Source organism: Trichomonas vaginalis, chromosome I, assembly GCF_026262505.1.
Source record: "Trichomonas vaginalis G3 chromosome I, whole genome shotgun sequence".
In the NCBI taxonomy this organism is placed as follows: Eukaryota; Parabasalia; order Trichomonadida; family Trichomonadidae; genus Trichomonas; species Trichomonas vaginalis.
The window spans coordinates 14,853,966-14,869,382 of NC_067203.1; the positions used below are offsets into that span (position 1 = coordinate 14,853,966).

A 15,417-nucleotide genomic window follows, 5' to 3' on the forward strand; every position below is an offset into this window, starting at 1 on the left:
TTTTATGGGTCTTCCCTTCCTATATTTAAAATTCTTCGAAACTCTCCAACCATATCTTTGCAACTCTGCTTTTATTCTAGCAGATTTTCTATCCATTCTATATGGGGGCATTTTTATAAAAATAAAAAAATGTTTTTTTCTTTACTTAACATAACCGCCTGCTGCCATAAGTCTTTGACGCCAACCCATACCAGCTAATGAAGGTTGACTTGGTTTAGTTTGGAAACTAAACTTTGGTTTTGGTTTATCTTCAGTTTTTGGTTTTTCTTCTTCTATCGGTTTTTCGTCACTTTTCGGTTCCTCTGACTTTACTTCACCTGCAGGAACAGTTGTGTCGTCAACATCTTCATAAATATCATATGCCATTTGTTTTTGTTTTCCTTTCAACTTTTTGTGTTTGTTGTAAAGTTTAGAATATTTTGACTCTAAGTCAATGAGATGTTCTATAATGAACTGTTGGTCAGTGAAGTAAACTTTTCCATCTGTTGTCTCGAAAGCTCCTTCAGACTTCAATATTTTATTTGTGAGAGTCTGTTTCTTTTTTGAGATACTTGCCGTTCCATTTCTATGAAAAGTGACTTTGTAGTTAGGGTTTGTATTTCCAGACCTGGCACTTTCTATTATTGAATTTTTTTCTTCATCTGTAAGTTCTTTGACAGGTTTTGACAATGGTTCTGAACTTTTTGTTTGTGGTGTCAAATCTACCGTTTCAACTTCTTCGGTCATTTCATCTCAGTAAAAAATTTTAGTTTGGTTTGTTTTCAACTGGTTGTTTAGGTTTTTTAAGTCGGTCTAAAACTTCTTGAGGTATAGGAAGAACTTGACAAACACGTGGTTGTGTAACTGCTGGAAGCCGACAAATCCATCTTGAACCCATTTGTCTCAATGCTGTATTGTTCATTTCATCTCAGTAAAAAATTTACATTCCCCACGTTTGAGGTGGTTGAGGTTGGTTGTTGTTTACCCACTGTTGTGCATGGTTATATCCTCTGTTAAAGAATCTTTCACCTTGGTCCATATAGTGCCCTGCTTGGTTATAGTAGTCATTTGCTTTGTTATAGTAGTTTCCTGCTTGTCTTCCTACATTGTCCATCCATCCTTGAACTTTTCCTCTTGTTTCAGGATTTGGAATAAGATTTGCTGCATCTCGTGCTACCTCCCAACCTTTCTGTACAGTTTGTATAATAGGTTGTGCTTTCTCTTTCAGTATACCTAATGTACTCAAAATCTTCCTTCCAATTCCAAATGCACCTCTGGCTAGTGTTCCCACTGCGGGCAAAAATCTAGATGCAACTCCTGCTAATGCGCCAAATAAACCCATTTCTTATAGGATAAAAATGACGAATCCAAACAAGGACCCCTATGTTTCTAAAGCGACAAAGAAAGCACTCATGATAAAAATCTTTAGTTCAACACCAAATGCTTGGTTTATGGATATCTTGGAAAACATTCCGAGGTATAGAGAAGATGGACCACCATACTGGCTAATATTTGTCGGTCAAAACACAAGATACTGTGAAGCCATACCATTACAGTCCAAAAATATTTTAGATGTGAAAACTGCTTTGACAATATTCGTTGACAAATACCATCCAACAAAACTGACATCTGACTGTGAAAGTTCTTTCAAATCAGACGATATTAAAAACTATCTGCGTTCAAAAAATGTAAACCAATATTTCATTGTCGACCAAAACCATTCTGCTCTTGGTGTCATTGACAGTTGTATAAAAATCTTAAGAGACTTAAACCAACCACAAGGTGGTGAGGTAGATGAAATGTCATATGACGACAAGTATAGACACTTCTCCATGGCAAAGATGAGACAAGTTTTAAATATTTACAATAACCGTAAACAAAAAGGTTTGGGAAACCACTCCCCCGAAGAAATGAAAAACAACCCTGACTTAGAGAAAGACTATATATTTAATTTAGTAGTCAAAAGAGACAAACAAGAAAGAATGCCAGGCTTCAAACTTAAGAAAGGTGACAAAGTAAAAATAGAAATACCTAAACGCGACCCATATGAAAATACTATTGACTATGACAACAATGGGAACTCGACAGGTACTCACATTCGTGTTCGTAAAAATAGAAGAAAGTATACAAGAGAATATTATGAAGTTTTAGGCAAACATGGCAAAATGTACAGACTGCAAGCAGAAGATAAAACTACTATTGTCAGACCTCGTTTCAAACTTGTCAAAGTTCAAGGTGGTATACTTTCAAAGACAGTTCCTAACAAATATAAGACAACTCCTGACGAATATGCTAAAGAAGTTGAAAATGACGACTAAGCAATTCTATACCATGCGTAAACTGTCATGTAAGGTGGCATGTAGTCTTTACTTTGTCCCGTTGTTTGTGTATACCTGAAACGAAATGTGTATGGTTTCCTTCTCCCTGAGTGTCACTCCAGTAACAATTTATAGCAAACTTAACGTCGTCTTTAACATCATATCCTTTACCTTTTGTCATTCCTGACCAATCCCAATATCTATGCTTATGCCAACCTGCTTGAGATGTACTTAAATCTATGTAGTGACTGTGTGCAGGTAAATTTTCACCTGAAATCGTTTTACTTCCACCTGTTTCCTTTGAAGAGTTTGCACAATACAAAAACCTGTCGACTATTTGTTCCCATGCACCAACACCAAACATTACTTGAGGACCTCTTGCTTCCATAGATGTATAAATAGAACCTACTGGGTTCATTAAATCAAACATATGAGATATTATAGGATTGTCTCTTTTGAACTTAAAATATAGTGCAACTATTTCAGGTTTCTTCTGGTTCATGTCAGAATATTTTTTATAATATAATCTTATGTTTTCAGGGTAGGTAAAGTCTTGACTATAATATTTATTTCTGTCATCTTCATAATAGTATACTATTCTCGTTTTTTCTATTGCATTATATCTTTTATATCTATAAAATCTAAATATAATGTTAGCTTTTGTTCATCTACATGTGGTGTTCTGACGTCATCTCCATAGTCATAATAATATGGTGCTGGAGCTGGGTCAGGCAATGTCATATCTGCCATTTCATAAACTCTTAAATATTTCTTTTGTTCGTCTCCATATAAGTTTAAGTAGCAGTTGTTGTCTAATGGAACTTTAACTTGTGTACCATCGTTCTTTTTATAGCTTACATACATTTCATTGTTATTTTTCGGAATGAGTTTATACCGTGTACCATTTTCTAAGGACTGTACCAACTGCCATCTAAAATATTTGTTTTCTTCATTGACAGAAAAGTCACCAACAATAGTTTCAATATTTTTTGTTCCTAGCAAACTTTGGTATATTTCATTGACATATGTTTTATCTGCTTTATTTTCAAGGCTAACGTTTAAGTCTGTTATTTCAGAAGATGTATGTGTATGTCCAACGTCACTTTTCCTGTTTAAGGTTTCTTGTAAGTTTTGTAATATTTGCAATGGTATGTGTATGTCCAACGTCACTTTTCCTGTTTAAGGTTTCTTGTAAGTTTGTAATATTTGCAATGGTATGTGTATGTCCAACGTCACTTTTCCTGTTTAAGGTTTCTTGTAAGTTTGTAATATTTGCAATGGTATGTGTATGTCCAACGTCACTTTTCCTGTTTAAGGTTTCTTGTAAGTTTGTAATATTTGCAATGGTATGTGTATGTCCAACGTCACTTTTCCTGTTTAAGGTTTCTTGTAAGTTTGTAATATTTGCAATGGTATGTGTATGAGTCTTTTTAGAATATTCGTTTTCAGCTCTTGTCACTTCACTTGACATTTTATTGTCAACATATGTTTTGTCCGCTAGTTCAGGATGAGTATGTTCTTTTGTTGCATATGTTGCATCTGCTCTGTCATGTTCTTCTTGAACTTTTTCAATGAACATACTCTTTGTCAGCTTTGTTGTCAACATCTGCTTTCGTTGCATATGTTGCATCTGCTCTGTCATGTTCTTCTTGAACTTTTTCAATGACATATTCTTTGTCAGCTTTGTTGCCAACATCTGCTTTCAAAAGAAGTTCATCTATAGGTTTTCTCGTTTAAAGTTCCTTTTGTTGGATTTACACAGACAGTATGGTTCTTACTGTCTTGAAACAGAAACTCATCTGTCATTGGGTTTATCGTCAGTTTTAAGTTTCCTTCTTTCAATGACTCAGATATCTTAGAATAGTTTTGAAAAGTTTGTTGTGTTCTTATTTAGAGCTTGCAAAATGAGTTGTCGGTTGTGTTGTATTTCTCTCATAGACGCTGTTTTCTTTCGACATTTTTATTCTAGATAAAATATGCTTTCAATAGAAAAAGAAAAATTCTAGAGTTGCTACAACTAAACCATTAGATGAACTTTTTACCAATGTCGGTCAAAAGTTTGAGACAGAGACCGTAAAGCATGAAGGCTATCGTTTTGACTACCCACTAAGATGGTTAAGAGACCCATCCGTCACAAAAGCTATTGGCTTTCGTAGAATGAAGTTCATTTCAGAAGCCATACATGGTTTCCCATTTACGGTCGCTTTTGAAATTCGATACTATAACAAAGAAAAACGTACGTATGAGAAATTTGAACAGGGAAAACTTTTACAAGTGAATTTGCTTGTAAACTTAGAAACAACTCTTCAAGCTTTTCAAGAAAAAATAAACGACATCTATATCGAATATGCAAACCAGTATAACATTGACGAGGGAGAGTACCATCTCGATATTATATATGACAGGAAAAATGCAACTGTTAAAATCAATAGAATAGAAGACCTTGGAGAAAACGTTTATATTTCTACAAAATATAACAACTTGGCATGGTATAGATTTATGAGGATGTTAATCAGCCTGCAGCATATCCAGTACACCCAGACTTTTATGAAGTCGAAAACCCTAATGGAACATATGAAAATGTTTTCGACCCAGATGCTATTATAGTTCATGCTTCATTTTCTGGTGCACAAAACTCTTTTTTTATGCTTGGCAAATGACTTTTACGAAAAACCTACAAAGTTTACGAACCACCAAGTGGAAGTATTTCAGACTTTCAAGTATGGTTTACTACAGATGGAAGAAAAAGAATAATTCCATTATACCATGCGTTTTACTTAGAACTTAGTTTCATATACAACTACTATCGAACGGTAAAAAATATAATTTTTTAATACGGTTGAGGTGTTGGATTTGGTTGCCAACTAGACTGTGGTGCAGGTTCAGGCTGTTGTATAACAGGAGCTTGCTCTTCTGGTTCAGGGTCTTTAGGTATAATACCACAAACTGACCTACTCTTTTACCAATATTTTTGACTCCGTTCCAAATTCCTCTTCCTACGGTTTTTATTCCATTCCATATACCTCTTCCAACATTTCGAAGAGAAGTTTCCCTATCTTACTGAAGAAACCCATTTTACTATATGTAAAAATCTAATGTCCACCTAGTCTCTTACGTTTCCTTCTGAGTTCCATAGCATTCTTTAACTGGAGCTCATACATTCTATTTCTCCTCTGGTAGAAAACATACTCTGGGTCAACTCCTGTGTTCGCGTCATCTGCATAGAGTTGTTTATATCCCACTTCGGGGTTTGTATAAAACTCTTTCCATCTCATATTTGCATACCATGGTGGCAAACCTAACGCAGCGTCATTTGACATGGCAGTTTTGCATTTGTACATCTGTTGGCACTTGACCATAGTTTGCCATTGCAGTTTGTATTCTAACTTCATTTGGAATATTCTCTGGGTTTGGTTGTCCAGGTTGCTGTGCATTCGCTAAGTTCTGTGCGTCCATTTAATATTAGATAAAAATATCTCTTACGAGTACATATGCTGAACATTTGCAGGCATTGGTTCATCTTCATATTCTCTATATCTTTCTGCCACGTCAAATAAGTAAATGACACAATGGAAAAAACCTAAAACAAGTAGTCCTATTTCAAACCACATTTACTTACTAGTAAAATTTCTTTGTTATGACACTTTCTCCAGTTTATAGGACCTCTCTCATATTCTATCTTATCGTATCTAAAATCATAGTCATGTATGTCCTCTAACCATCTCAATGACACTTTCCAAACCACTTTTATCGGATGTAAAGTAAAAGCATGGATGGTTATGTAAAACGTCTAAAGTTTCTAAAGAGTCTCTCAAAGTCCAGTCTACTTGGTATTGAAAATCCCATGTGTTATAGAACGGCGGGTCCACTATAAAGAAAACATTTTCCTTGTCTTTATATTTTTCATACACTCTGTCCAATGACATCTCACAAACTCTATACCCTCAATATATTTTTCTATGTCCTCTTTGAAAACATTTGTATAGTTAAGATATAAAACTTTTGACATAAGTGTTTCAATGTCATGAACTCTTATAGCACCACTATATAATAGTCTAGCAGATATACTATCCCAGTCAATATACTCTGCTTTTTCAAAACCTCTCTCACAATATCTTTCTTATCTAATGGTATACGTTCCATCTTACCTATAGGTATCTTTTCTTTTAACTCTTTCAATATTTTGTTTGTGTCTGGTATATGTTTGAGACGGTTCATATAGTTGTCGAAGTCATTGCATATAATCTTTGAGTCAGGAAATACAGTATGGCACAAATGGGATATATAGAAACTTCCACCGAACAAATCTACAAATGTTAGACCATTCGGTAGTTTCTTAAGTTCTCTCAATAGAATATCTTTACATCTACTCTTATTTCCAAAGAAGGGTAACGGTGGTTTTGTAAAATTCATTTTATATATATAATAAAAATGTTTTTTCCTGAAAAGTGACAGAAAAGTGACGGGGGGCTAGAGGGCACGAAGTGCCTGGAAGCCCCACTACCTTTTTTTTTTTTTTTTTTTTTTTCTCTTTTCTCTTTTTTTCCCTCTTTCTCTTTTTCACTCATTAAAAGTAGTAAGAGAAAAAAATAATATTAATTTTTAAAATTTTTATAAAAATAAAAGAAAGTATTATAAGAAATTATTTAGAGATTTATATGCAAAGTGTTAAGAATAATCTGAGGATAGTCTGAGGATAATCTGAGGACTAGTCTGAGGATAATCTGAGGAGTAGTTCGAGGATAATCTGAGGAGTAGTCTGAGCAGTAGTCTGAGGATAATCTGAGGAGTAGTCTGAGGAGTAGTTCGAGGATAATCTGAGGAGTAGTCTGAGCAGTAGTCTGAGGATAATCTGAGGAGTAGTCTGAGCAGTAGTCTGAGGATAATCTGAGGAGTAGTCTGAGGATAATCTGAGGAGTAGTTCGAGGATAATCTGAGGAGTAGTCTGAGCAGTAGTCTGAGGATAATCTGAGGAGTAGTCTGAGGAGTAGTTCGAGGATAATCTGAGGAGTAGTTCGAGGATAATCTGAGGAGTAGTTCGAGGATAATCTGAGGAGTAGTTCGAGGATAATCTGAGGAGTAGTCTGAGCAGTAGTCTGAGGATAATCTGAGGAGTAGTCTGAGGATAATCTGAGGAGTAGTCTGAGGATAATCTGAGGAGTAGTCTGAGGAGTAGTCTGAGGAGTAGTCTGAGGATAATCTGAGGACTAGTCTGAGGATAATCTGAGGAGTAGTCTGAGGAGTAGTCTGAGGATAATCTGAGGACTAGTCTGAGGAGTAGTCTGAGGATAGACTGAGGATAACCTGAGGAGGATTAATCAAAGGAGAAATACTCTAAGGTAGAGCAGTTGGATCACTACTCAACCACAATTTACTTTTAACCATTTTTTGAATTCTTATTCAAAATAAAAACGCATTTTTATATAATTCTCTTATTTATTTTAATTTGATAATATTTATTGATTATATTTCAGATCACTCAACTAAAAAAAGCCGTCTTTCTTTCAAAATTTCTGAATTATTATCCTTTCAATTTTAATGAATAAAATCATATTTATTCTGTAATAAACAGAAATTCATCAAAAGTGACAGCTCTCAATTTTTTGACATTTGTAAATTCTAAATTGAATGAGAAAAATGAAATAATACTAAGCATAATACAATATTCTAGATTTAATTATAATTAGGAAAAGTTAGTTTTGAGAGTACTTTTCATAGGCATATAGAATGAAATCTTCTGAAAAAGAATATCACATAAACTCATATTATTTTCTAATATATAACTATTTTATATAAAAATCAAATTCAATGATCTTAAAAGCGAAGAATAAACCTCAAAATTTACGAATATAATGAGTGGGAATAGGAGTAAAGCAAAAATTGATATTTCATATGGTTTTATGATAGATAAGCATTATATTCCCACTCATTATATTCGTAAATTTTGAGGTTTATCCTTCGCTTTTAAGATCATTGAATTTGATTTTTATATAAAATAGTTATATATTAGAAAATAATATGAGTTTATGTGATATTATTTTTCAGAAGATTTTGTGTTCTTCTTCAAAATTTTATTTTTTATTAAAAAGAATCTTTACAAATATACAATTACTTTAATTAATATTTAAAAACGTGCTCTATCAAAAGTTCCAAAAATTCAATATTTTAGCTTTTCTGAGGTGTCACTTTTGATGAATTTCTGTTTACAACAATTCTTCTTTAAAACACTTCATTTCTTTAAGGGTGCACACGAGAGGATCATGTAAACTTCAGAATTTAGAACCTTATTTTTAGGCATTATCTTGGCTACCTATTTAGGCTCGAAAAGCAAAAAATATCAAAAAATACAACTTGAGTCCATTATGACCCTTTCATGGAGGTAGTTTTTATCCGCTAGTATTTTCCCTTTGAATCTCTTTACAATTCGAAATCAAATTCAAAACTCAGTAGAAGAAAGGAAGAATCGACTTACTACGGTTGTAATACGAATAAATACATATATTTAATTATTTTTATTTACATAATAATTGTTTGAAGCTCATATTCCATCAAATTTTTAAATAAAAACATTAAAATGTTGAAAATGTTCATATATTTTAATAGGGTTTTGGCACTTTATTGAGGAATTACTACATACATAGTCGAACTGAACTTGATATTTTGAAATTTAAATTATTTATCAAAATTAAAATTTAACTTGAAATTTATAATTATTTAGTCATATTTTGCATAATTCTAAGTAGATTTTGTAAAAAATCAAGAAAGAAAAATTTTAACGTGCTTTATTTTTTCTTTTTTATAATAATACATATTATTATATAATTAACATATTCATAATGTTTCACCCTTTCAAAAATATAATCCTCCTCCTCTCAAATAAACGTACATACGGGTGGCCTCTTTTTTCAAAAAATTAAAATTTGAAATTTTGGGCTCAAATATTAGAGATTTTTTCAACCTTCAACGATATATGTTGTCTATATCAGACCTCCTTTCTTTTTGATACTTAACATTGTTCCTAAATCTTAGCCGTTAAGGCTGTTCTGAAAATATTTTTTTTTCGAAAAAATTCGAAAAAAATTCTTAAAATTCAAAAATCCCTTAATTCCTGAGGATTTTGGAAAAAAGTTTTTACATGAACATGTGTATATTATATGAAGTATATTGATAAGGTAAAAATCAAATTTTATTGCATATTCATCGAGAAAATAAACTAACGAATCCCTCAAAATTGAGAGGGTAATCCTCCTCCTCTCAAATAAACGTACATACGGGTGCACCCTTAATTGTAGTGTTGCTTACTGCAACACTTAAACCAATTGTTGATTCCATTGAATGGCCTTCAATGGAATTCACAATTTGTTTAAAATTAGTTGATGCATATCCTATGTATGGTCCTAATATGGTCTGGCCAACTATATTCTAGTTGGAAATACATAGGATAGTATCACTAATCAATACAATACATAACAAAGTTAAATGCGAAAACAAAATCAAATTACAAAATCGTTCAAAACGAAGAAAGTTAGTATACATATTGTAATAAACAGAAATTCATCAAAAGTGACAGCTCTCAATTTTTTGACATTTGTAAATTCTAAATTGAATGAGAAAAATGAAATAATACTAAGCATAATACAATATTCTAGATTTAATTATAATTAGGAAAAAGTTAGTTTTGAGAGTACTTTTCATAGGCATATAGAATGAAATCTTCTGAAAAATAATATCACATAAACTCATATTATTTTCTAATATATAAAATTTGATCATAAATAAAAACGTTTTAAATTACTTCTTCATTTAAATTATAACAATTATTTTTGGTTTTATATTTTTTTGGATCAAATCCATTTTAATAGAATTTATATACTATTCATCTATTAGTAAACACTACTGTATATTATTTTTTAAGCTATCTTATTTTTTGAACTTTTATTCAAATCTTTGGTCGCAAGAAGAATTGCATGATAAATAAAAACATTTAATCAAAGTCAATTTTATTTTCCATATTCAAATGGACTGAGTGTTAACATTTAACATTTTTTGCTAATTGTCGTCAAAAATTAGGCGTAAAGCAAAAATTGATATTTCATATGGTTTTATGATAGATAAGCATTATATTCCCACTCATTATATTCGTAAATTTTGAGGTTTATCCTTCGCTTTTAAGATCATTGAATTTGATTTTTATATAAAATAGTTATATATTAGAAAATAATATGAGTTTATGTGATATTATTTTTCAGAAGATTTTGTGTTCTTCTTCAAAATTTTACTTTTTTATTAAAAAGAATCTTTACAAAATATTCATTTACTTTAATTAATATTTAAAAACGTGCTCTATCAAAAGTTCCAAAAATTCAATATTTTAGCTTTTCTGAGGTGTCACTTTTGATGAATTTCTGTTTACAACAATATCAAGGGTACGGCGGCACTGCGCGCCTCCTTACCCATGATATGTGAATTTAACACTTTACGAAACCGTTAACGTATATTTTACAACATAAACGACAACACCAACTTAACCTTAAATATTTACAAAGCCGCCAACCACTTCACTAACGTTTTCACAAACGACTTCACTAATGTAAAAAATAAACGTTCTCACTTACAAAAGTATTGCAACTCCTCCCATTGCTGTGCTTCATATAACAGCTCATAATCTTCTGACTCACTTTCTTCTTCATATAGGTCAAAATCACTGTCATAGTTTATACCTGTAAGTTTTGACAAAGCTAATGAAACACGCTTACCGTTTGTATCATATGCTTGTATAAACTTTCCATTATGCTTGTAGTCATAAACGCTCAAACTAACTTTACCCTTTCTCCCTCGTATCTGATAGAATGTATTTTCACGAGGAACGAAGAACAAATTCTTGAACTCATGACCGTTGTAGTTTGTTATCTCAATAGTTTTCGTCATTTATATAAAAATAAAATAAAAAATAAACTTAAAAATTAATGATATCACCACCCTCACACGTATGAAAACATAGCACAAAAATAAATTTAGGTGAAATCTCAACTCTTTTCTCACCCGGTTTTCTACCCTGTTGAATTCATTGCTTTATAACTCTCTTCCTTTCTCCAACTCTTCTAACTTCTTCTTAAGTTCAGCAATGTTGTCCTCATGAAGTTTAATCTTCCTTAATATACCTTCTCTATCTAATGGTTCCTTCATAGTATGAATGTAAAAACCTTCTGGAATAGTTCCTGATTTAATGTATTCTACCAAAAACTTTTGTTTCATTGCTTCAGTGACTTTATTTGTCATTTCAATCAAATAAAAATTTTAATATTAAATAAAAATAACGTTATTTTTTCAGTAAGGAAACGCAGGAGTTTTACGATTTATTTGAGGAGTAGGTTCTGGTTTAAATGTTGGAGTCGGTTTAGGAGTTGACTTTTGAACAGGAGTTTGTACTTCCATAGGTTCAGGAGTCATTGAAGGTTTTGCTTGTGAAGGCGTTGGTTTTGGCGAAGGTGTTGGAGTTTGTTTAACTTCAGCTACTTCAGTATTATTTACAACATTTGCTTTATTTCTTTTCAACATCATAACTGCTCCTGCTGTAGCTAGCAAACCTAGTGGGAGACCATATCTTATATAAGGACTTGACCAAATGCTATTTTTGACAGGAGCTGGTGGAACACCTAACCTTGGTGAGACTGCTCTTTGCCATTGTGCAGCTCGTAAGAAATATTCAATAGGTGCTCCATAATCGTTTGGTAAAGTTTGTTTCATAGATGGTGAAGGTTCACGAGAGCTTGATGAAGAACTCATTTATAAGCTTTAAAAATAAACGTTCATCCTTTATTCCTCACTGTCGTCCGCGGCTAAGTTATAGTCATCTAATCTTATTATGGGGATTCCATTAGCACGCACCTGAATGGCAAAGCAACAATCCCTCATAAATCCAATAAGTGGCTTTGGTACATTTTCAGTTGCTAGTTCAATAGGTCCTTTAACAGACAATTTGTATGTTATTGGAGCAGTAGATGTTTGACCTTGCTGGAAGCAAAAGTCCACTTCTGTTGGAAAACCACATAAGAAATGTGTGTTGTCATAGCTATCCCATTTATGTTCCACACTACCATCATCCACCAATGACCTCATAACATCTTCATTAAATCCTATCATATCATTGTTTGTATTGCAAGCGTTCGCAACCATTTCATAAAATACAGGTCCATATGATTTTTCGGGTTCTGCAGGCATATTTCCATAAGCTCCCATGGAAAGCTGAAGATATTTAAACTTAGGGTTCTCAAAATTAGTTAGTATACAAGTCTTGGGTATGGTGGCACTGCGTTCCACCTTACCCAATACTTGTGAATTTGACACTTTACAAAACCGTTAACGTACATTTTACAACATGAACGCAAAAACTAACTTAACCTTAAATATTTACAAAGCCGCCAACCATTTCACCTCACTAACGAACTCACTAATGAAAAAATAAACGTTCTCATAAATTTTCTTCTATATCATCATCGTCAATGTTAACTCTATTGGAGTCATACTTGAAGTCATAAAGTTTCTCAAGTTTTGAAATGCATAGTCTTGTTAACTTACCTTCATCATCATAAGTTTTTATAAAACTACCATGACAATCTTTATACACAGTCAATGTATAGTCAATTGGTCTAGGATGAAGTGTAAAGAATATGTTATACTCAGGAAGGAAGAATAAATGTTTAAATGTATGTTTGTTATATGTTTTGATTTGTATGAGTTGCTTTTGTTCTGTCATTTAATATAAAAATAAAATAAAAAATAAAAAAATAAACTTAAAAATAATGATATCACCACCCTCACACGTATGAAAACATAGCGCAAAAATAAATTTAGGTGAAGTGGTGAGATCTCACCTCTTTTTTCACCCTGTTGAATTCATTGCTTTATAACTCTCTTCCTTTCTCCAACTCTTCTAACTTCTTCTTAAGTTCAGCAATGTTGTCCTCATGAAGTTTAATCTTTCTCAAAATTCCTTCTTTATCTAATGGTTGCTTTATCTTTCTAAACTGAACTCTACCATCCTTCATAGTATGAATGTAAAAACCTTCTGGAATAGTTCCTGATTTAATGTATTCTACCAAAAACTTTTGTTTCATTGCTTCAGTGACTTTATTTGTCATTTCAATCAAATAAAAATTTTAATATTAAATAAAAATAACGTTATTTTTTCAGTAAGGAAACGCAGGAGTTTTACGATTTATTTGAGGAGTAGGTTCTGGTTTAAATGTTGGAGTCGGTTTAGGAGTTGACTTTTGAACAGGAGTTTGTACTTCCATAGGTTCAGGAGTCATTGAAGGTTTTTTGTGAAGGCGTTGGTTTTGGCGAAGGTGTCGGAGTTTGTTTAACTTCAGCTACTTCAGTATTATTTACAACATTTGCTTTATTTCTTTTCAACATCATAACTGCTCCTGCTGTAGCTAGCAAACCTAGTGGGAGACCATATTTATATAAGGACTTGACCAAATGCTATTTTTGACAGGAGCTGGTGGAACACCTAACCTTGGTGAGACTGCTCTTTGCCATTGTGCAGCTCGTAAGAAATATTCAATAGGTGCTCCATAATCGTTTGGTAAAGTTTGTTTCATAGATGGTGAAGGTTCACGAGAGCTTGATGAAGAACTCATTTATAAGCTTTAAAAATAAACGTTCATCCTTTATTCCTCACTGTCGTCCGTAGCTAAGTTATAGTCATCTAATCTTATTATGGGGATGCCATTAGCACGCACCTGAATGGCAAAGCAACAATCCCTCATAAATCCAATAAGTGGCTTTGGTACGTTTTCAGTTGCTAGTTCAATAGGTCCTTTAACAGACAATTTGTATGTTATTGGAGCAGTAGATGTTTGACCTTGCTGGAAGCAAAAGTCCACTTCTGTTGGAAAACCACATAAGAAATGTGTGTTGTCATAGCTATCCCATTTATGTTCCACACTACCATCATCCACCAATGACCTCATAACATCTTCATTAAATCCTATCATATCATTGTTTGTATTGCAAGCGTTCGCAACCATTTCATAAAATACAGGTCCATATGATTTTTCAGGTTCTGCAGGCATATTTCCATAAGCTCCCATGGAAAGCTGAAGATATTTAAACTTAGGGTTCTCAAAATTAACATAATAGTTGTCTTTCTTTCTAAATAGTGCCCAAATACTTTTAACATTAATAGGCGTATAAGCTGCTGTAAATGTTGCACTTGAACTATCTGTATTCTTTGAGAATGAACCGTCCATAGGAATCCAATCCATAACTTTAACAGGAAAACATAAAGCCTCGTTTGTATAATGTTCTACAAGTTCTGTATAAATGTTAGGGTCTAAAGAGAATGACTTTGGATGAATGAAACATTCATTAAAATCCATCTTTGTTCGAAATAGTTGCTGGGTTACAGTTGTAATAGTAACTGTTCCACTAGCTTCTACTGCCTTCGTTATCATAGTGAATGGTTCATTCCATGGAACAAATTTATTTGTCGGTGGATTTGAATCTGAAGCAAATGCAACTTTAAGAGTTGGATTGAAAGCAATGATATCATTTACAGATATAGATGTGCATTGTAAGGCGTCGCTACTGAACTTTACTTTAAGCTGAATGTTTCCTGCAAAAGCTGGAATAAATCGAATAGCTTCTAATGGAAAATCTTCTAACAGGAATTCTTAAACGAAGCTTAAAATCAAATGATTTTCCTGCTGTAATTGGACCACTAACAATTTGTCCTGTTCTGCATGTTCCCGAATGACTCCATACATCTTCATGTCGAGTCTTTGAGAAAACATCTACTTTCTTTATTTGTTCGGTAGTTTGTGAGTTTGAAGTTATATATGCTTCTTCTCTTGCGTTGTCTTGAGAATATACGATACGACCATTTGCAAGGATTTGATATCCAGCAACTGCATAGAAAGCGTCATCGAAACCAATCCAAAATCCTGGTGGGTTTGTTTTATTGGAACCTGAACCAATTTCTTTATCTACAATAAATTGACCTTCCATTTTATACGTAATGAATGTATTGTAAAGGTCCAACATATTTTCACCAGGAGGTGAGAGATTGAATGTTACCCATGTGTTATCTTTAGCAGTTCCAGGTTGTGATGGA

General features: G+C 32.8%; 9 protein-coding genes and 2 pseudogenes across 11 annotated transcripts, besides 8 other annotated features; 1 reads left to right on the forward strand and 10 right to left on the reverse strand.

Annotated features, from left to right (window-relative positions):
• Nucleotides 1-3,720: part of a mobile genetic element that runs on past the window's edge.
• On the reverse strand, nucleotides 142-726 carry TVAGG3_0988090 (phage tail repeat-like family; the record flags this gene model as incomplete). Its single annotated transcript, XM_051254080.1, has 1 exon — nucleotides 142-726. The coding sequence occupies one exon, from the start codon at nucleotides 724-726 to the stop codon at nucleotides 142-144; it is 585 nt and encodes a 194-aa protein (XP_051079654.1).
• Nucleotides 746-901, reverse strand: TVAGG3_0988100 (uncharacterized protein; the record flags this gene model as incomplete). The annotated part of the gene is made up of 1 exon (XM_051254081.1): nucleotides 746-901. One exon carries the CDS (start codon nucleotides 899-901, stop codon nucleotides 746-748), a length of 156 nt encoding a protein of 51 aa, XP_051079655.1.
• Nucleotides 920-1,321, reverse strand: TVAGG3_0988110 (uncharacterized protein; the record flags this gene model as incomplete). The annotated part of the gene is made up of 1 exon (XM_051254082.1): nucleotides 920-1,321. One exon carries the CDS (start codon nucleotides 1,319-1,321, stop codon nucleotides 920-922), a length of 402 nt encoding a protein of 133 aa, XP_051079656.1.
• On the forward strand, nucleotides 1,338-1,906 carry TVAGG3_0988120 (uncharacterized protein; the record flags this gene model as incomplete). The annotated part of the gene is made up of 1 exon (XM_051254083.1): nucleotides 1,338-1,906. A coding segment is annotated over one exon (569 nt), but the record flags the coding sequence as incomplete, so codon positions are not given.
• Nucleotides 2,294-2,715, reverse strand: TVAGG3_0988130 (annotated as a pseudogene). Its single transcript has one exon. A coding segment is annotated over exon 1 (422 nt).
• A 3,213-nt stretch (nucleotides 3,721-6,933) lies between the features above and the next one.
• On the reverse strand, nucleotides 6,934-7,672 carry TVAGG3_0988140 (uncharacterized protein; the record flags this gene model as incomplete). The annotated part of the gene is made up of 1 exon (XM_051254084.1): nucleotides 6,944-7,381. A coding segment is annotated over one exon (438 nt), but the record flags the coding sequence as incomplete, so codon positions are not given.
• A 187-nt stretch (nucleotides 7,673-7,859) lies between these two features.
• Nucleotides 7,860-7,896: a mobile genetic element.
• Nucleotides 7,897-8,470: 574 nt separating this feature from the next.
• Nucleotides 8,471-8,508: a mobile genetic element.
• Nucleotides 8,509-8,538: 30 nt separating this feature from the next.
• Nucleotides 8,539-9,579: a mobile genetic element.
• Nucleotides 9,580-9,837: 258 nt separating this feature from the next.
• Nucleotides 9,838-9,874: a mobile genetic element.
• An 802-nt stretch (nucleotides 9,875-10,676) lies between these two features.
• Nucleotides 10,677-10,714: a mobile genetic element.
• Nucleotides 10,715-15,417: part of a mobile genetic element that runs on past the window's edge.
• On the reverse strand, nucleotides 11,625-12,083 carry TVAGG3_0988210 (repellent protein 1 family; the record flags this gene model as incomplete). The annotated part of the gene is made up of 1 exon (XM_051254085.1): nucleotides 11,625-12,083. One exon carries the CDS (start codon nucleotides 12,081-12,083, stop codon nucleotides 11,625-11,627), a length of 459 nt encoding a protein of 152 aa, XP_051079659.1.
• On the reverse strand, nucleotides 12,114-12,536 carry TVAGG3_0988220 (uncharacterized protein; the record flags this gene model as incomplete). Its single annotated transcript, XM_051254086.1, has 1 exon — nucleotides 12,114-12,536. One exon carries the CDS (start codon nucleotides 12,534-12,536, stop codon nucleotides 12,114-12,116), a length of 423 nt encoding a protein of 140 aa, XP_051079660.1.
• Nucleotides 12,576-15,417: part of a mobile genetic element that runs on past the window's edge.
• TVAGG3_0988240 (uncharacterized protein) lies at nucleotides 13,202-13,438 on the reverse strand (the record flags this gene model as incomplete). The annotated part of the gene is made up of 1 exon (XM_001293311.1): nucleotides 13,202-13,438. One exon carries the CDS (start codon nucleotides 13,436-13,438, stop codon nucleotides 13,202-13,204), a length of 237 nt encoding a protein of 78 aa, XP_001293312.1.
• On the reverse strand, nucleotides 13,487-13,942 carry TVAGG3_0988250 (annotated as a pseudogene). The gene has a single exon. A coding segment is annotated over exon 1 (456 nt).
• TVAGG3_0988260 (uncharacterized protein) lies at nucleotides 13,973-14,332 on the reverse strand (the record flags this gene model as incomplete). The annotated part of the gene is made up of 1 exon (XM_051254087.1): nucleotides 13,973-14,332. One exon carries the CDS (start codon nucleotides 14,330-14,332, stop codon nucleotides 13,973-13,975), a length of 360 nt encoding a protein of 119 aa, XP_051079661.1.